The sequence below is a fragment of the Rhinolophus hipposideros genome (assembly GCF_964194185.1).
Source record: "Rhinolophus hipposideros genome assembly, chromosome: 24".
Classification (NCBI taxonomy): Eukaryota; Metazoa; Chordata; class Mammalia; order Chiroptera; family Rhinolophidae; genus Rhinolophus; species Rhinolophus hipposideros.
Window position 1 is genome coordinate 11,277,825 of NC_138070.1, and position 21,433 is coordinate 11,299,257.

Below are 21,433 nucleotides of genomic sequence, written 5' to 3' on the forward strand. Positions count from 1 at the left end.
CGGAGGGGGCAGGGCAAGGAGCGGGGCTAACCGGGAAACGGGAGCGCAGGGACCGGGTAATAACGACAGAGATGTGGGGTGGAAAAAAAATGGGGGGTGCGGCGGGGCTGAGGGGGCAACGAGGGAGGGGGACACGGAACGGCAGCGGGAATAGGAGGGGAGAAGCGGGAAGCTGAGGAGCAAACGGGGGGAGGTGGGGCGCGATGAAATTGGGGGTGCGATGGGGGAGCCCAGGTGAACACGGAGGCGGGAACGAGTAGGAAGGGAATAAAAATGAGGACCTGAAGAAGCAAGGGGTCAGGGGAATTGGGGAGACAAAAATTGAAGACTGAGAAAATAGAGGGATGGGGTCCCAGGAACAACCAAGCCTTGCTAAAAGGGGGAGGGAAAGTAATGAGGATGGAGGAGCAAATCAGGGACCCGAGGGAGAGACCAACACAGGGGCTGAGGGTAAAGTAGGGGATGAGGAAGGAGTCAGCAGGGCCATTTTAAAAGAAATGGGAACCAGAAAAAGAAAAGCCCAGTGGAAAATGGAGGGCGAACCTTGCATGCCAAGGTTAAAATGGGCGGTGAAAAGGGGGCATCGAAAAAGACTAGGGGATCCAAAAATGGGCAAGCTGGGTAAACATGGGTGTGACCTAGGAGGGCTGAGGCAAAAGGGCCCCCAGAAAGAGGTGTTCGTGGACTGGTGGGGACAGAAGTGAAAATAGGCAGAGGTAAAATGGGGGCTCAGAAAACAGGTTTGGATTAAACACACACACACTAAAATGGAGGGACTGGGTTTAAAAGGACATGGGAAACAGGTTAAGGTAGGAATAGGGTTTAGTTAGAAAAGAAGTATGCATAAAATGGACAGCTCTGCTAAAGAGTTGGGTAACTTGGAGTGAAGTAAAGAAAGGGGGAGAAAGGAATGACCTAAGAGGAAAGGCCTAGAATAGGAAAAGGGAAAGGAATTGAGTAACCTCAAGTGGGAGGTGAGGTGAGACATCGTGGGGACTACAATTAGCTGGGCCCAGTGAAAATCTCCAAAGCCACCAACAATTACAGGGACCAGACTGCTGATGTCAATTGTCTTTTCAGACCTCAGTTCTGTGTTCTCCATGATGACTCCTACCCTACCCCTTTAATGTTAGAGCGCCTGCAGTCTGACCAAAAAGAGGCATAGGTAGGGAGGAAAAAAATGGGAGAACGTGTCTCAGTAGTTGTAAGAGGGTGAGTAGTATCTATAAGTCATGGAAAAGAATAAAACGGCAAGGAGGACAATATTGTTACCAATATTGGGAAAGCTAATAAAAAAACAGGTAAACCCATTTTTCCAAATCTTTCAGTTTACTAATCAAGTCTAAATCAAGCTCACTAAAGCATTTATTTAAAAATAACTTTATTCCATAATCCTTTTTAAAAAAAATCCATATTATAATCTCAGATCAATTTCTCCCAGCTCACCTCCCCAACACCAAATATTAAAATGTAAATAATGCACAGGGATCTGCTTATTTTGCTTTGCAGCCGTTCCTGCCAGTCCTATGGTGAGAAATACCAGTTGGCACTTATCACATCATAATAAACTGTACCCAGCAAGGATGATTTTCCAGGTGTCAGTGCACGGGTTATGGAAATTTTCCATCATGTGTTTTCCTGCTGCAGTAATAGGGCCTGTATGTGCTTGTGAGAAACTGGAGCTAATATCAAAGCCACAGGATTGCGGGAGCCCCTTCCCCAATGTGTCCATCAGGTATTGAGAAAAAGAAATGTCCATTGTGATAGCCCTGAAGTATTTATCTTCCTGGTTCTGATAAGGAGATCTCCTGGTCTCTGCGTTCATAATACATTCAGGTTAACATTTTTTAAAAGCACAATGTAATAAGTTGGACTTTGCCACACAAAGTCTGTAACCCACTGTCAACATGCTTGTGGATTGCAGGATGGGTCATCTTAAAAGATAAAAAGCCCTAATTCTTTAAAAATCCTTAAAACTTGAGACCCCCAGTACCTGGACTCTTAACTGTCCCAGCCATGTTAATGTGTACACAGGGCTCAGATACAAGTGACAGCAGTCACAGCTCAGCTAGTCAAGGGTTTATAATGTTTGGCATCAAGACCCTGAAGCTCCCATTTGCGAGTGGAAAAACCCTGCCTTGAAGATGTCCCATCAGCTGTGTGTGCAAGAGAAGAGGAAGTTGGCAGAAAGCATCTCAGTGATCTTGCAAATCATTCTCTGCGTTCTCAGCTAGGAATTATTTTCCCCTACAGTTTCTTTTTTAAAAATATGGTTGCCTCTGTATAGTGGATGCTCAGAGTCAGGAATGTAATGATCATCGAAGATTCTAAAGGAGATATTAGCGCAGTGTGCAGTTATTTTAGAAGCAACCTGTCTTCAGTATCCTGTTCTGAAGTGACACTTAGACGGGTTAGAGTGGATAAGTACATGAAGTACCACACAGCAAAAGACCCAGGAGAACTGCAGTTCACAACTATTCCTAGGGGTACAAATTTGCAGCCAGCTCCTGAGCTCCCTTGTGTTCTGAGATGGGAACAGGGCTCACTTCTAGTGACTTGCTCAGTTTGGTCCCTTCATTCAAGAAAATTAACCAACCCAAAACACACCTGCAGGGTAACCACGCAGACAACCAGCTTCATATGTTAGGAGCCCCAGTCCCTATTACTGGAGAAGGGAAGTTCTTTAAGCCGTAAGTCTTGCCCACCAGAGCAGGATTTGCAATATTAAAGAACGCAAATTCAAGTCAGATTTTTATGCTTAGCACACACCCTTTGCACCCTTATAAGGCCCCTGACATTTAAGAGAGATTTGAAATTGGGCAAAAAAAATCTAAACTCTACAGGGTTTTACTGGAAGCCATCAGCAGCTTAAACTCATCACAGGTTATTTTTCATTCGAAACAGCATTAGTGATCAGTGTATCCTCATAATATCCTTGAGGAAGAGGAAGGAAACAAGTTTCCCCATTCCCATTTCTGAGATTGAGAAATAGGCCAGATGAACTGATCTGCCCGAGGAGTACTTATCACCAGATACTCCCTTACGAAACATTTCTCCTGTTTTCTTTCAAAGCCACAGGAAAAAGGAAGAAGGGGAAAAGCTGAAAGCTAATAGTGTTTCACCTAAGAGGATTTTGTATAAATATGAGGCTCTGCAAAATGTGAGGTTCTAATGAAAGGCACTTCCTCTTATGGGCGACTACCTCTTTTGAAAAGAATTATATCTCCAGGGAAGCAAATGTAGTCAGAAGAGCTCTGATAATACTCTCATCTGAAACCATTCTACAAAAGAAGAATGAAAGGCTCAGGCAACAGCTTGCAACTTAGAGGTGACATTTTTTCTTCCACTAGTGAAGGCAAAGGAAGAGCTAAAGAATATCATCTATTGAGCACCTGCTAGGCACTTTCACGTCCAAAAGTACCTGATTTAATCGTCACCGTCACCCTGTAAGGTAGATGTGATTTAACCTGTTTTGGAGAAAAGGCAGTTGAGGCCCAGAGGGAGAGGTAAAGCCACATGCCCAAGCCCATGAAACAAGCAGCAGTGCCCAGATTCAAGCCCAGATGTTTCCAACTCCAAAACCGAAACCTAACTGCCTCCCTCTGACTAGCGTCAGTAACTAACACCTCCTCACCTTTTTCAGTGAGCTGACATTTTTACCTGGTTCCTCAGCTTACCTGGGCAGTGATAAAGGAAGTGCCCCGATCACCCCACATTATCCCCTGGTGTGCTGAGGTAAGGTGGTTACAGACTTTCATAGTGGCAAGGGACAGTAAGGCCCAGGGCCTCCTCTGGCTCCCCCCAAATCAGCATCAGTCAACCTGGGTAAAGCCAGGAGTCAGAGTGAAAAGGGCACTTCAGAGGCCAGATGCAGCTTTCCCCAACACACTGCCCATTCCCAAAGCTTTTTAACACTGAGAAATGTTAGAGCATATCAAACCAATTTTTTAAAAAACGGAAAGTGTGTAGGGGTGTGTGTGTGTGAGTGTGTGTGTGTGTGTGTGTGTTGCTGAGAGCCCCAAACCATTTTAGGCCCTCAGGCAGTGGTGCAAGTTAAGTCAAAGCAAAAGGAAAAGCTCATCTTCACTGTAGCTTTCCAAGCTTTTAAGACAGGATAATGAAGGACAGGGCTCTTCTTCAAACTGGCCTGTCTTCTTCTTGAATGACGTCACTCTGCTGCTCACTGCTGTCATCTATACAGGAGGGAAAAGTAGATCTGACAGAGTGATCTCAATAGAGGTGACCCTGTTTCCACCACCAGTCTTCAATCATCTCAATTTCTAGGCCTTGACTGGTGAGCCTTGGAATCAAATTTCATGGAGGAGCAGGTGGGGCAGGGTGTATGTTGACCTTTCACCCGTTCTTTCCACTCCAAATCTTCTAGACATGCTTGACACTGTCCACCCTTCATACCCTTGGTCCATGCCATTCCCCTCACCTGGAAAGCCCTCTCTCCTTTGTGCTCATTCAAACTCAACTGTCCTGAAAGACTTGCCTCATATCCCACTTCTTCCATTAAGTGCACTCCTCAAGGACCTTTCTCCTGAGGTCCTGTAATTTTTAAACATATCATCCATTGGGCGATTAATCAAATTCCTCCTTGCTACAGATTCTCTACTGCTCTCTCAAGGTGTTGGTTGAATTTTGCCTCTGTTTTAATTTTCCCCACATTTTAGTCTGTTCACCCTACCTCGTCTCCTAATGCACCCTACGTGCAGATTTGATTGGTCTTTCTTTTCTATTCTCCAGCAGTGTCTTTCCCAGAGCAGGCCCTTGGTCAATGTTTGTCAATTTAATTGATGTGTTGGAAGTTGACAGTAGACTCTCAGGTTCCAGCTTAAACTTGAACTACCTTCTCCAGCCTTTCTAAACCCAAACTCACATCTTAGAGCTTGCTTACTGAGAAGCTCACCACAAACCAGCAGAGTGCTTCTAAGGAAAAAGCTCACCTTGCAGAGCCTGAAGTCCATTGCCCATCCAATCTACATTCCCATTCACCAGTGCGGTCACTCTATGAATGTGGCCATGCTTGGGTATTTCTTTCGGCAATTCCTCCCTCTCATTTGTTTCCTCTTCCAGCTCTTCCTCCACTTCTGCAGGATCTTCCTCCTCCATCTCTTCTTCCGATTCCACCAAAACCATGACATCACCCATGTCTTGCCCCCTAATTTCCAAAGGGGGAGAAATAAACAAGAAGATTCCCTGTTTTATTTTTTCCAATATCAGCCCTTGATAAGTAGAAAACACTAGATTCTTTGCAACCCCTTTGGTAACATGGAAAATTCTTTCTGCATGCAATTTGGTTAAGTCATGAGGTGACAGATTGGAATCTCTCAAAGAGATACTGCCACAGATTGCTACAGATAATCTTATCTTGTTCTGGGTGAGTTTTATTCCCCCCGCCAAGGCAACTCGGGAAGGTGACCTCAGGGCCCCAGGCACCTACCATTTCATTATGGTTTCCCTCACAGCACGTACACAAATGCTCTGTTCCTTTGCTGAAATGCCCCTATTTCTGCTCCACTAACTGAAATTTCTCCTACTCATTATTTAAGGCCCAGGTAAAGTCCTCTCCTGAACCCCTAAAGCCCTGAACTACCAATGCATTTGGATTCCACGCCCAGTGGTTTAGCATTTAATTGCTCTTAGTTTATTGCAGGGTTTGCCTCTCCAGCCAGACAGTTCATTTCTTAAAGACAGAAGAACACATGCCATGGGCCAGTCACAGTCCTGGGAACACTACATTCTCATTTTTTAAAAAATTTTTTAAAAATTAATGAAGTTATTTTTTTCACTGATAAGAATTTTTTTTTAATTTATTGGAGTGACAATTGTTAGTGAAATTACATAGATTTCAGGTGTACAATTCTGTAATACATCGTCTATAACTACATTCTCATTTAACCCTTACAGTCTCCCTCTGGGAAATGAGAAGACAAAGGCTCAGAGAAGGTTCAGGGATTTCCTTCCCAAAAGCACAGGGCTTGGGAATGGTACAGCTACTATTTGAATAGTAGCTCTAATTCCAGAACTAATTCCAGCACTAATTCCAGAACCTTTTCCCACTAGGCCTCACTGCTACCTCCTATGAGAAATAAGCCTGGGGAATGACAGACTTACTGGGAGAATGGCCCTCAAATATATGGCAGTAAAGGTAATATTTTTCCCATGAAAGATGGTCCTAGAACAATAATATCCCCTCATTATGAATGATGGTCCCAAAATAATGATGTCCCATCTTTATTCATGGGTAAAGAGGAACAAAGAGAAGAGTTCTTTGCTCCCACTCACACTCTCCTTAGAAAATGAAACACACAAGTTCCAGATAGTTACTTTGCCAGTACTGAGGTTTCCTCTGGGAGGGTCTTCGAGGCATGCTCAGACTAGTGTTCCCAAACATGCTGTCAGACTATTAGGCTGTTTTTAGAAAATTAGGTAAAATAAATGCACGAATGACTGGTTCAATACATACAAACTGTCTTTATGCCTCAATAACAGCCCAACAATGTACCTCACCCTGATGTCTGGCACTGTGAAAAGAGCACAGACTTTGAATTCGTCAGACCTAGGTCTGCATGCAAGCACTGCCATTTACTTCCTGGATGAGTTTGCAGAAATTATTTCACTGAGCCTCCATTGCCTGGTCTTGAAAATGGAGATGCCACCTCCACCCTGAAGAGTTTATGCAAGGGTTTATGATGATGCCTATTGAAGCCCCCAGGGCAGTGTTGGCACATGGTAGGTCCTCAACACTAGTTGCTATTATTGTTCTTACGAAAGGAAACCAAACAGCAGTGAACAAAGATCATGGAAATGGGTTTTTGACTTGAGTCTTGGGAACACTCACCTGAAAGTGTTTCCTACTAAAGAGAGAAAGGAAAAAAAAAAAATTAACATCAAATAACATTCACTTCCACCTCACAAAAGTTTTTAATCAATCTAACATTTACAAAAGAATGGTCAGTGAGAAAATTGACCCAACGTGAGAGGTGACAGAGTGTTCTGGAGTGGTACTTAGGGGCTTCATTATTACACATTTGGACCCAATGAAGCCTATAGAATGGGGCTTCAGGTGGGAGCATAGCCAGGGCCTCCTTCCCCCACCCACACCCCTTTAAAAAGCCTGAAAGAGAAGCAGAGGGACCCAAGGAGTCCTTACATTTCCAGCAGAACACAGGGCTATAATACAACATAAGCCCTGAGATAATGGCCAGTCCCAGGAGAAGGAGGCTCACGATGGTTCCCACAATTCCCACGATGTTTAAAGGTTCTGGAAAGACAAATCACACTGTTGACTCTTTTACCTGACACGCATGCAACTAGGAGAGCTATACTTCTCCCCCTCTTCCCCCCATTTGCCTGAGTTCTAGTCTTATCTTGGTTTCATGATGTTGGGCAAGGCATATGACCTTTCTTTAAAGCAAGATAAATATCTCATCTCCCTACTTCAGACAGTGGGATCAAACGAAGCGTGTGATGCAAAAGACCACTGGAAAGTTAACATCTCTATGTATCTACCATACATCACGACTGTAAGGCCACAGTAATTAAGAGTAATTACTATTAAGAGTAATTAAGAGTTATTGGTGCCACAATAAACAGTGATCAATGGAACAGAATAGAGAATCCAAGAACAGGCCGGCACATAAAAGGAAATTGGATATATGACAGATTAGTGAGTAAACAAGGAGCTATTCAGGAAATGATGCTGGAACAAATGGCTCTCCGATTTGGGGGAAAGGGGGGAAAATTTGATCCACACCATTCACAAAAATTAATTCTAGATGGATTAAATATTTAACTGTGAAAGGCAAATGTTAAAACATATAGAAGAAAATATGGGAGAATATCTGACTGTGGGACAGATAACTTTAAGACATAAAAACTGCTAATGATATAAGAAGAGATTTGTAAATCAACTACATTAAAGGAAAAATGCTAATCAAAGGATACCATAAAGTGAAAAAGACAAACGGAACTCAGCAAAGATATTTGTAACACATAAAACTAACAAGGAATTGGTATGTGGAATTTCTAAAGACTATATATCTATAAGGGGTAAATATCAAAAGATGCCAATAGGTATGAATTTCACAGGAGAAATACAAATAGCAAATAAACATGAAATAAAGCTCAACCTTCTTAGTAATCAGAGAAATTCAAATTAGAACCAAAGTGAGATTCCATTTTACACCTATTTGATGGATAAAAATCACAAAGCCTGTAGGTGAAAATGTGGGAAAACTCAACACTCTTATATACTGCTATTACCAATGGAAATTGATACAATCACTTTGGAAAATAATTTAGTTATCTCATAAAAAGAAAAATGCACATAACCTGTAGCCCTTCATTTTTACTCCTTGAACAATCCTAGAGAAATATTTGCCTGGGGGACCCGGCATGTATATACACACAGGACTTGGGGTAAAATATTTTCATAGCAACACTGTTCATCACAGAAAATAAAAAAAAATCAGAAACAATACAAACGTCCATGAACAGGAAAATCAGTAACTTAGTTGTGTAACAGTGACACAATGGAAAATTATATGGTGGAAAAGAGATACAAAGTATAATTACAGACGTCGGGATGAATAAATCCTAGAAACAAAATGTGAAGTGAAAAAAGCAAGTCACAAAAGACTATATTTGTATGGTAACAACCATTTTTTAAACTCAAAAACAAGTAAAAGTAACATATTATTTAGGTATGTATATATATGTAGTAAAATTTTAAAAAAAATAAAACTGTGCAATTCAGAATAGTGGTTATCTTTTCTAGGGGGTCCAGGATGAGACTGAAAAGGGACCTACGGGTAGATAAAATATCGAATGCTCACTTAAATTTGGTTTTCATATAAACAACAAATAAATTTTTAGAATAAGTATGCCTTGTACAATATTTAGGACATACTTATACTAAAAAATTATTTTTTTTTTGAAATGCAAATCTAAGCGGGTATCCTATTTTTTTACTTTTGATGTTGTTACCTAAATCTGGCCACAAAACCGACCGGTAACTTTAGAAACGTCGGCACTGTTCTGTTTCTAAGTGGGATAATAGTTTCTTGGGTGTTCATTCTGCTATAATGCCTCACAACTTACATATTTTTATTTTAATGTATACTTCAGTTTTATATATTTTTCATAGATAGAAAGATATCCTTTGGGATATTACAGATATTAAGTAATTTTTTTATCCCTCTGCAAATAGTAGGGACACTGGACATTAATTTTTGCCATCCGGTGTCAAAGCACAGGCAAGCTGATGTGCCTGCTCCCAGTGACCCACACGTAGGGAAGCACCAAGCTGTCCTCCTGCTGCTGCCAGGTCCACTGAGGCTGTCCACCTACCTCCTTTGGGGCTACTTGTATCACTGACCTTTCACATTCAGCCAGATGTCCACTTCCCTCACCCCCACGGGGTTCTCGGCCCGGCAGACATAGTAGCCCTCATCCAGGTCCTGGGAGCAGTTCCGGATGGTGAGGGTGGAGCTCTGGCCACTCACGGAGATGAGATGGCGGCTACTGGGCTGAAGGATCGTCTCAGGCCGGGTGAGGTTCCTCAGCCACAGGATCTTGGCCTGGGGGTAGGCGCCAGTCACTTGGCAGGTGAGTGTCACATTGCCCCCCACGAGGCAAGTCTTCATGGGCTCAGAGAGAATGGAGGGACTCTCTGGTGATCAGAAGAAGGTGAAGAAAGACAAATCCTTAAGGATATTTAAGCCATGGCCGGAGAGTTTCAAGAAGAGTATTTCTTTCCTAATGAAGCAACTCCAGGTATTTCTGTACCACACCTGACCCTACATCATAATAAAAGCTAACACTTATCGAGCATTTACTAAGGGGTAGTCACGGGTACATGTATTAACCCAATTAGTTCTCACAACAACCCTGTCATTTCCAGTTTGCAGATGAGGAAACTGAGGCACAAAGAAAGTTAAGTAACTTGCTCAAAGTCACACAACTAAATAAATGATGCAGCTAAGATTTCGGGTGCCCAACTATCCTGGTTTGCCCAAGACTGAGGGAGTTCCTGGAACATAGAGCTTTCAATGCTAAAACTGTGAGAGTATTGGGCAAACTAGGGTGAGTTGGTTAATATAAGATTGGAATGCAGTGTCGGGCTTCTGTAATCCACGTTCTTTACTTCTATGCTATAGGCTTGTATGTATAATAACATTGATTATATTAAAAAATGTGCATACAGGGGCGGCCGGTTACTTCCCGGGCACTGATTAGAAACGCAATTGGTTAGAGCGCTGTGCTCTTAAAAACAAGGTTGCCGGTTCGATCCTCGCATAGGCCACTGTGAGCTGCTCCCTCCATGACTAGATTGAAGCAACTACTTGACTTGGAGTTGATGGGTCCTGGAAAAACACACTTAAAAAAAAAGATGAAGAAAAAAACGGCGTACAACTTGACAAAGGTGTTCAAGGGGACAATAAGGTAGCAGTACTGATTTCCTGTTGCTGTTGTAACAAATTGCTACAGACTTAGTGGCTTAAAACAACACAGAGTTATCCTTTTACAGTTCTGGAGGCCAGAAGTTCAAAATGATCTTATGGGGCTTCAATCAAGGTGTTGGCAGAGCTGGTTCCTTCTGGAGGCTCTAGGGGGGAAATCCATTTTCTTGCTTTTTGAGCTTCCTGAAACCACTTGCATTCCTTGGCTTGTGGCCCCTTCTCTGCATCACTCCAACCTTTTGCACCTGTTGTCATATCTCCTACTACTGAGTCTGACCCTCCTGCCTCCCTTTTATAAGGATTCTGGTGATGATATTGGGTCCACCTGGATAATCCAGGCTAATCTTCCCATCTCAAAATCCTTAACTTAATCATATCTGCAGAGTCCCTTTTGCTGTGGAAGGTGACATAGTCACATGTTCCGCGGATTGGGACACAGACACCTTTGGGGAGCCATTATTCTCTCTACCACAGGTCTGTCCTAGAAATGCACATGGTTTTCCTGTGGTCTTGGGGTCTGAGCAGGACATAAGGAGCTGTACGGTTACCACAGCGATCCCCTTGTTTTCTTTGCAAAAGAAGCGTTTTCCCAAAATGCACACCCATCTTGGGGGATTTATTAAGTCCATATTTTCAGCAGCTGAAGGGTACAGAGTGGCATGTTGGGCTCCCGCCCAGGAGAGTGAAACTACACACTTCTCCTTGGCAGTTGTTCCAAGAAAGAATCTAGGGTTTCATTGCTGGCATCCTGGGAAGAGGGAAGGGGTAAGGGGGTGGGGAGTGGAACAGCCCAAAGCCTCTCTCTTTAGGCCAGGTCAACAAAAGATCCCCCACACCTAAGTTTGTTCAGGGCACTCACACGTTGTACCCCGTCTTGGATCAACTGTCGGGTTCCCCTCCTATGTTGCTAAATTGCACCTTCTTCTATCTGGTTAACCCAAATTTCCTTTGGGGTCACTAAGCCAGCAGGTGACAAGACTCAGTATGTTTCTATTTTGGAGCCTCTAAACCAAAGTTTGCAAAATGCCCCCCAGATTCTTTATTAAAAGCAAAACAGTTTGGCCAATCTTCCCCCAGCCTCTAAACAAAGATCATGTACATAAATACACTTTTGCTAAACACAGCATTCACCCCTCAAAAAGCCGAGTCACCCATCCAGCTGGTGTGGCTCCCATAAATTCAGAGTTTCGCTTAACAGGATGCTGTGTGCAAAGGTGGGGTCAGAGGTTGGGGGGTGGAGGTGTGTCATGCAGGGGCCCTCAGAGATATGCAAGAGATGGGTGACATACTGGGGTCTTTACGTACTGGGCTGGCTAATGCTGCAGCTTATCATGAATTGAGTTGGTTTCTTCAGTTTAGGGGCTTACGTGCCATTTAAAGAGAGATCTGGCCAACAGGAATCCCCAAAAGTATCAGTTTTCATCATTTTGGGGGCTGCGCTGTTCTGTCTCCCTAAGGTGGGCATTCACATTACCTGTCAATGACTTACTAGTCCTCCCAAGTGAAATAATCCAGAGGCGCCCTCTCTCCCAAGGGCCTTGCTACTCAAAGTGTGGTCCGTGAACCAGTACCACCGGTACTTCCCGGGCACTGATTAGAAACGCAGAGTCTTGGGCCCACCCCAAACCTAGAGACTCAGAATGTGCATTTTAATCAGACTCCTAGGTGACTTGTATGCACATTAAGGCTTGAGAAGTGCTGGGCTTGAGTGCACCTGAGGGAAGGGAGGAGAACTGGACAATGTCAGAGTCAAGAAGGTTCCAGGCTCTTGTACCTGCTTCCTATGCTCCTGAGATTGGGAAAACTTCCTGTCAGCATCCTTCTCTAGCAACATTTCTTCTTAATCCTGAGCACATATTTAGATTCAAATTATTGGCCGACTCTTAGGGGCCACAGGAATGATGACTTAGGCATGAGCTGCAAATAAAATTGGAAGGGTGGTGGGGGACAAAACCTGTCAGCTGCCGCTGCCGTTTTCACCCCATCTCAGCATCAGGCCATCATATATTTACTTTCTGGGACTTACTGTCTGTACCACACTTCAGGAGTCCTCATTATATACCACTCTGAGTGTGTGTACTGCTTTCCAGTTGCGCGAATCAGGGCAAGCCCGTTGCCTCTGTTTTTCATTCATAAAATGGAGCGTAGCAGGTTGAATAGCATCCTCCCCTAAATTCATGCCCACCTGGAACTCCAGAATGTGACCTGAATTGGAAACAGGGTCTTTGCAGATGTAATCAGTTAAGAATCTCAAGATGAAATCATCCTGGATTTGGGGGGGACCCTAAATCCAACGACTGGCGTATTTTGAGAAGAGAGGACACAGAGAGACACACACACAGAGGAGAAGACCACACGAAGATACAGGCAGGGACTGACGAATGCAGCCACAAGCCAAGGTATCACGGAGCCACCAGACGCAGCAAAAGGCAGGGAGGATTCTCCCCTGGAGCCTTTGATGGCAGTGTGGCCCTGCTGCCACCTTGATTTCACACTTCTGGCCTCTAGAAACGGGAGAAAATTAATTTCTGTTGTTTTAAGCCACCAAGTTTGTGGTAGAAACTAATTCCCACAATAATATGAGCACTCGGTTTATAGGGTGACTGAGGACTAAACAAGGTATGTGCGGAGAACGCTTAGCATGGCACCTTGCACACCGTTTGTGCACAGTACATGTTCGTGTCACTAATACTGTGAGATTTCACGTTTATCAGTCTTCTCTCTCCGTTTTAAGGCAAGGATTCTGTATTCCTCTACAGCACCCAGCACTGTGCTGGGTACCTGACAGCTACACAAGAAGATTTGCTGGATTAGGTGTGGAAAGAAGTCCCAGAGAAGACAGTGATCCCAAGGAAGGCAAGGGCTCTACTCTCAGACCACCACCCTGGGCTAAGTGAGGCCTCAGTCACTTACAAGCTGGGTGGTCTTGGGTAAGTTCACGGAATGTCATCATCTGCAATTTACCTGTCATCCTGGCTAATTTGCAGGCTATTATGAGGGTTATACATAACATGTTAATAACCAGGAAACAGGAAAAGAACTGAGCACAGAAACCTAAAAGAACAAGACGGATGGAGGTGACCCCTTCAAAATCAGAAACTGCTATCACTAGCAGAAATGCCATACATGTAGTTTAGGAGCAAAATATGCCAGAAAAAAAAATACCTATAACATGTATGATAGTTCTAGGAAATTAACTGACAAGGTTAGTATAAAGTACTCTTATGGAATAACAAGAAAAGATGAACAAACAACCCAATAGAAAAATGGTCAAAACGGGAACAGATAATTCGATGATATATAGGGGAGGCACTAAGCATATGAAAATTATTAACCCTGCTAGTGATCAAAGAAACCCAAATTAAATCAATTATGCCCTGTCTTCACTAGCACATAGGAAGAATATAAAAAAATGTATGAGAACACAGCATCAGGAGAAATGCTGGGAAATGAGAACCCTCACACAGGCTTTCTACACTGAGTAACTGCCGTGGGTACAGAGCTTTTGTGGGGGGTTGACAGAAATGTTCTGGACTTAGACAGTGGTGACAGTATACACCATTGTAAATATACGAAGAACTACTGAATCGTACCCTTTAAAATAGTGAAGTTTAGGTTATGTGAATTATATCCCATTTTTTTAAATTTGTGAAACAACAGTTGGGCTGGATTTGGCCCGTGGAACATGGTCGTTTGCTAATCCCTGTTCTAGAGTAAAAAGCGAGTCTCGGTCGCTTCCATTGCCCGAGGCCAGGTACAGTACCCACACAGAGGGGACCCGAGGGGCATGTTTGCTGAATGAGTCAGAGGGAAGGGTCAACCATCTGAAAGTCCCTTGCCTGGGAAAACCCGCACCTCCTGCTATCGCCAGGCTGATGTCTCAGCATGTCAGCTCTCCACACTGTGCCTCAGAGGATAATCCTGATAAACTGTGAGGGAAATCTCACCATAGCCGATAAAACCCAACATGCTCCGGTCCTCGCTTAACCATTGTATTGATTTCCTGGGCTGCTGTAACGAAGTTCCACAAACTGGGTGGCTTAAAACAACAGAAACTTATTCTCTCACAGTTCCGAAAGTCAGAAGTCCAGAATTAAGGTGTCCCTAGGCTGGATTCCCTCTGAGGCTCTGAGGGAGAAACCATCCGAGGCCATTCTCTTAGCTTTTAGTGGTTGTCAGCAATCCTTGGCCTTCTTTGGCGTGGACATGCACCACTCCAGTATCTGCCTCTATCACCGCAGGCCATTCTCCCTGTGTGTCTGTGTCCAAATCTCCCTCTCCTCATAAGGATACTGGTCACTGGAATAGGGCCCACCCTAGTCTAGCACGACCTCATATCTAATCATATCTGCAAAGACCCTTATTCCAAATATGGTCATATCCACAGGTACCCAAGGGTTAGGACTTGAACATATCTTTTTGGGGGACACAGTTCAACCCACACTACCCATCTAGCCTTATGGTACCTCAAGCAGAATACTCTGGCTACAATGGCCTTCTCTCAGTTCCTCAAATGTGTTCCTCAAACCAAGTATGTTTCTGCCTCAGGATCTTTGCTGTTACTTCTGTCATGAATACTTGGTCCACAGATCCTTACCTGGTCAGCTCCTTCTCGTCCTGTAGGTCTCAGCTCAAAACATTACTGCCACAAAGACACCTGCCTGCTACCCTTCCCGTAAGAGACTCTCTTTTACACATACATTTTATTTTCCTCATAATTATTATCCCTATTGGAACCTATCTTGTTTCTGTATTTTCTGTCTTCTTCTCCTCTCCACTCCACCCAGAAGAATTTAAGTTCTGTGAGAGAGGAATAGTAATGGTTTTAAAAATATGCCCGGAAATTCTTTGACACTCTTCCCTACAATAAGTGGTGCCTTAAAAAAAAAAAAAAGTGGTGCCTAATTCTCCCCACTGTCCTTGAAAGTGGATCCAGACTGAAGGAGTCACTGCGAATGAACAGAAGGTGGCGGGAGGGATGCCAAGTGACTTCGGAGGCGAGGTCATAAAAAAGATAGCACCTGTCTGCCTCACTTCCTTTTGCATCACTTGCTCTGGGGGAAGCCAGCTGCCATGTTGTGAGGATCCTCAAGTAGCCCTGGAGAGGCCCCCATGGAAAGGAAGCAACTTCCAGGTATGTGAGTGAGCACCTTAAAAGTGGATGATTTCAGCCCTGCCAGCCGAGTCTTACAGCTGAGACCCCAGGCATTGTAGAACCATCCCCACTCGGCCCTGTCTGAATTTCTGGCCCACAGAAATTGTGAGATAATCAATGATTTGTTGTTATAAGCCATTATGGTCGGGGTAATTTGTTACATCATGGAGATAACTAATAAAAGAACTTTTCTTGTCTTGTTTACTACTCCATCTCTAGCACCTCGAAACTGTGCCTGGCACATAGCAGGTGCTTACTTAGTATTTGTCAAGTGAAAAACAGCTTGGACTAGGACCAAGAAGCTTGGTTAAGCATCTTTAAACTTTCAAAGGGAGGAACATAAAGCAAAAGAAAGGAAGAAAGGGAAGGAATTCAGTTTTAACTCTGACAGCCTCGGATTTCCTTCCCAGACCTTCTTTCACATGGTTCTCCCAGAAGGTGGGTAGACCCCAACCCCAGGACAAGGCAAGCCAGACTCACTGATTTGTATCACGCAGCTGGCTCCTGACTCGGGCCCCACTATGTGTCTCCCAACACATTTGAACTTCTTGCCATCTGACAGCTGGGACCGGTTCAGCATCTCCACTCCCAAATTTGACCTCCCCACGATCACACCTCCTGGCTCTTCTGTCCACAGGAAGTTAGGGTCTGGGTAGCCGCCATCCCAGAGACAGGTGAGCTGCAGCATGAACGATCCTGGTGATACTTCTGCCCAGCACTGAAGGGCTGATGGAGGGGGAACTGCAAGACACCGGAGGAGAAGGTGGGCTTAATCACAGACTAAGACCAGCCACTGGGCTGGCGCTAAGGACTACAGAACCAGGGCATCAGAGAAACATCAACTCCAGGTAGTTACCTTGAAACAGCTCCTCGCACACATTAGTGTCTGACAACAGTCAGGTTTCTTCTGCTGAGTGTTAAATCTCTCAGGACATGGGCCTCATTTATCTTTGCATTTCTCACTAACAGCATGTGACTATTGAAGTTTAAATTAATAAAATAACAAATTTAGTTCTTCCATCACACTACCCACATTTCAAGTGCTTGGTAAGCACGTATGGTGGGTGGCTACTGTATTAGACTACACAGAACAGAACATTTCCATCATCACAGAAAGTTCTACTGGACAGTTTTGGTCCTTAGGGGGAGGGAATTACAGGTGGCATGTACCCCCAACATGACTTTCTTTGTACTATGCACATGTATTACTAAAAACACACAAATATTTAACAAGTTACAAACCTATAAATCCAATATAACCCACGAGCAGATAAATATAAATATATATATACATATACGTGCATTATATATATATATTACATATGTATATATTTTTATATAATACACATAAATAGAAATAAATTTGGATCTTATATTGATGGGCAGATAGGTGGCATCTACGAGAAAAATTATTGAAAATATCAAAATGATGGTTGGCATACAATTGATTATTTTCTCTATACTCATCTGTTTCCCACTATAAGCATGTATGACTTCATATACAATAAATGTCATTTATGATAGAGAAAGCACAAGAGACTTATACAGGCTCTGAATAAGGCATGAATTAGTAAAAGGTCATTATCCTGCCCACCAATTTGTTGTTCTCATGCTCCCTTTCTGTAGCATGGATTATGAGTGCATTCTGCATGTCTACAGTTGTTTTTGTCCGAGACATTTGTATGTAGGTACACTTGGTTGTTGTTTCCTCATTCCGAAAATAAAGATTCATGAACTACTGGTTCCTAACAGAACTAGAGGGCCCAGGGTTCATGAAGAGAGTGTATGAAAGTACCTGAACGAATCAACAAATTGTGGAATATTATTCAGCCATAAAAAGGAATGAAATACTGACACGTGCTACAACATGCAAACCAGATGCTAAGTGAAAGAAGCCGGACACAAAAGTCCACATATTGTGTGATTCCATTTATATGAAACATCCAGGACAGGCCAATGCATAGAGATAGAAGGCAGAGTGGAGGCTGCCAGGGGCTGGGGAGGAAAAGGGAATGGGAGTGACTGCTTAACGGATATGAGATTTCCATTTGGGGTGAGGAAAATGTTTTGGAACTACATAGAGGTGATGGTTGCACAACACTGTGAATGTACTAAGTGCCACTCAGTTGTACTTTTTATTATGGTTAATGTTATGTACTTTCACCTCAATTTAAAAAAAGAAAGAAAACATTAAGCTAGGCATTCATTTCCCTCTGTGGCTCACAGGGACTCTTCTGTACCCTTACTTTGCAACAACCTTCTAGAAGAGGTGACTCCCTTCCTGACATGCAGCCCTGGGTGTGTATGTGAGTGTCGAGGGAGCTGCAGAAGCGTGTTAGAACCCGTGCAATGGCAAGCCTTTGTAGACAAAAGAGGCACAACATGCAGTTCACAAAGGGTCAATGTGAGGGGAGGGGAGTGCTTCTTACGCACAGTAGACCAGGAGCTCGGTGGTCACCTTTCGATGTCTCCTACTGAGGCTGTTCGTGGCCAAACAGGTGTAGTTCCCTTGGAGGTTTTGTGACATCAGTAGCAGGGTGAAGTTGCTGACCGTCAGATTGTTTCCAAAGGGCTCAGCCCTGGAGTCCGGGGCCTGGAACCACCACTCCACCATGGGCGGAGGCCGGGAGCTGCTGCTGCAGGTGAAGTCCACCTGGGAGCCCTTGGCTACATACAGGGTGCCATTGGGGAGCATGCCGGTGGTGGAGATGTTGACTTCCACCTGGTCGGGACCGCCTGGGCACGACAGAGGGAAAAGCGGGAGCGTTCATTTGCGCCCCTTACCAGTTCTAACAATCACATACATGATCAGGAAGCAGTCAGTAAGGATGACATTCTCTATCGCATACTGACTACTCTATGACAAATGCTATGCTAAATGTCCTTACACATACTTTCATTTAGCCCTGAGCGATCACGTGTCATTTGTCAGGGAGATCAATACTTATAGAAAAGGCAAAATGTAAATTGCTCCTCTTCCAAACCACTGGTGAGTGGGAAGGATATCTGTGAATGAAAGAGTTAACAGAGCAGAGCTGAGTTTGCAGTCCTTAGAAAGGTCTGCTTGTGAGGATGGCCTTGTCTGGTGACTAGGACCTTGGATTATAGGAGGGTCCCCACGATTCCCAGAACGGGTAAGAGTGGGGCTCACTGTGCCTAAACTGTTTACAGACGGCGTGGCTTATGCTGAACACCTGCTTTCCTTCTCAGCGCTTAGAATTTTGGTATGTGCTAGGCAGAAAGGATGCCTACATGACCAGCCCCCAATAAAAACCCAGGGTGCTGAGTCTGTAATGACTCCTGGAAGACAGCATTTTACACATGTGTGCCACAACTTGTTGCTAAAGGAAGTAAATGGGTCCATGTGATTCTACTGGGAACAGACTCTAGGAAGCTTGCTCCTTCTTTTCCCCAGACTTAACCCCACGTGCTTTTTCCATTTGCTGATTTTGCTTTGTGTTCTTTTGCTGTAATAAATCATAATACATGCTGAGTTCTGTGGGTTCTAGAGAGAACTCTCACAGAACCCCCAGCACAGTTTCACAATGAAAGACACAAAACATTGGTTTCACTCCCAACTCTGGACTCCATTTACTAGCTGTGTAACTTAGGGCAGATTACTTAACCTCTCTTAGCCTCCATTTCCTCATCTCTGAAATGAGGGTGATGCTAGAACCTACTTCATGTGGTTGTGGTGATGATTAAATGACTTAGGATACTATAGCCCTCAGAACAATGCCTAGCATGTTGAAAGCACTTGATAAACGTGAGGTCTTATCTTGGTTCCCTCACTCTGTGAACTTCTTTCTTGTCCCCAGAAATGCCCTCCTACTGTTGGTACCCAGTATACCCAAGATGCTATGTCTTCTTTGATGAAAAGCCTGTAGGTACAGTCTTAAATAGGTGTAGACACACCTATTTATACTAAAGTTGTTTAGTGTGTTACCTCTCCCAGGGACTTCCTCTTAAGAAGAATCTAGGAAGGGCAGTGCTAGGTCAAAGGAATAAATCTGGCTGTAGAATTTTGAACACAAATAGGCCAGTGGGAAAAATTATTGGGGGGGTGGAGAGAAGGCTTTCCCAGAGATCCTGAAAGTACAGCATCTATCTCACCTATGCCTGAAACCATTGTATAACTCTAGAAATTGGGGGCTTCCGAAAACAATATTTTTGACAATATGCTTGTCGAGTTGGGGCTGGTTCCTAACAGTCCCGCCATCTGCTGGAATCATGTCACCTCCCACAGAGGATCTGGGGGAAAAATTATACTGTGGTTTAGGAGGTGCTTAACTGTCCCATTCACTGTGCTGGTTAGTCGGTTAGGTATGTGGACCAGCAGGTCCGAGGGTGTGCCCAGTTGGCAGGCACCCAGTGAAACACAGGGTGCTTCTGCAGTACTGGTAACCAGAAAAGGTAACCAGAAAAGGTAATAGATTGGACAGCCTGGGTCTTCCAAGCTGTGATCTGGAGGGCCACAGTGGCCTGGAATGGGCAGTGGACCCCCAGAAACTGGCTGGGAGGGGCGTTTGACCAGCACAATTCTCAGCAAGAAATGGGGTTGAATATAGGAAATGGATAAGGAAGCAGGTGGAAGGGTTAAAAAAAAAAAATCAAATGAGAGACCTTGAAGGGCTTCCCTCCTAAATTAAGTGTTCAAAGGTTATAGCTCACGGATAAACCCTTTGGGTTTAGTCTGTTTCTTAATTAAAGCTGACACCATCTTGATTCCCCAGAGTTCTTCCCTACTCTGACTTATTACAGAGAAAGAGATACCCATTTATTTCCCTCTCGCCTCTCCCTCCACTCTCTTGAAATTCCCTAACAGAAACTACCACCCTTTTTGCTTGCAGGGTGATGGTAACAATCACTCAGAGAGACAGGGAAGGAAACAAAAATAAAACTGCATATAAAAATGGAGAGTGGTTATAAAGATTCAGCATCTTATCCAGGCCTTGGTTATTGTCAGTTTCAGTTCTTAACTCTTTATTAACTGGTTGCTTTAGCCTAGTGGTTACAAGCTTGTACTCTGAATTCAGACAGACCTGGGTATAAATCCTACTGTTGCTTATAGATGGATAACCTCGGGCAAGTGCCTGTCCCTCTCACTCTCACTTTCTTTTCCTCCTTTGAAATGAAAAGAACAGTAATAACTTCTATCACTGGGTTATAGAAGGATCTAACGACATAAGCAGAACACTTAGTCAGGTACTTGACATGCGGTCAATGTTCTACAAATGTTATCTGATATTACAATCAGAGATATACTTCTAGATTGATTCTGGAACTGGCACCGGCAAACTGTTTTTGTACGGCCCACAGACTAAGAATGCTTTTTTACAGATGAACATTCTCAATTTGATGAGAGAGAACACTAACTTTGAACCCCAAATAAGAGAAATGTTATCCCCCCAAAAAAGAATTCTATTCTTCTCATCAGTAGGCCTGCACTACAAAAACAAACAAAAAACCTCTATTATTATATTTTGAATTTTGTCAATAAGAAATATGTGGCAATTGGTTGTCTTTTTTGTTATGTAAGTACTTATATAATTCCCTCAATTTTATTCATTGGTCCATAAAGTCTAAAACACAGAGGGTGCCAAAAAAATGTATACACATTTTAAGAAAGGAAAAGACTTTATTAAAATTGTAATACACAATAAATACTGATAACAAAAGATGAATACAAGTCCCGTTTGACTTCTGCAATTATAAGAGGTGTTCAAAGTGGTTACCATCAGCCTAATTTTAATACAGTTTTTTCCTTTCTTAAAATGTGTATACATTTTTTGGGTACCCTCTGTATTTA

The 21,433-nt window shown here is 43.5% G+C and overlaps 1 protein-coding gene across 2 annotated transcripts in view; it reads right to left on the reverse strand.

Moving 5' to 3' along the window:
- Positions 1 to 1,367: 1,367 nt before the first annotated feature.
- VSIG10 (V-set and immunoglobulin domain containing 10) overlaps positions 1,368 to 21,433 on the reverse strand; it is a 30,391-nt gene continuing 10,325 nt past the window's right edge. Inside the window, exons 3-9 of one of the 2 annotated variants that reach the window (XM_081037768.1) lie at positions 18,058 to 18,360; positions 16,105 to 16,365; positions 9,386 to 9,679; positions 7,160 to 7,270; positions 6,848 to 6,863; positions 4,950 to 5,164; positions 1,368 to 4,193 (exon numbers count right to left, since the gene is read on the reverse strand). In XM_081037768.1, the coding sequence (XP_080893894.1) occupies positions 4,138 to 4,193; positions 4,950 to 5,164; positions 6,848 to 6,863; positions 7,160 to 7,270; positions 9,386 to 9,679; positions 16,105 to 16,365; positions 18,058 to 18,360 (1,256 nt within the window). In that variant the 3' untranslated portion in view covers positions 1,368 to 4,137. Of the gene's footprint in view, positions 4,194 to 4,949; positions 5,165 to 6,847; positions 6,864 to 7,144; positions 7,271 to 9,385; positions 9,680 to 16,104; positions 16,366 to 18,057; positions 18,361 to 21,433 lie in introns of both variants that reach the window. The other variant, XR_013992534.1, reaches the window with a different exon arrangement.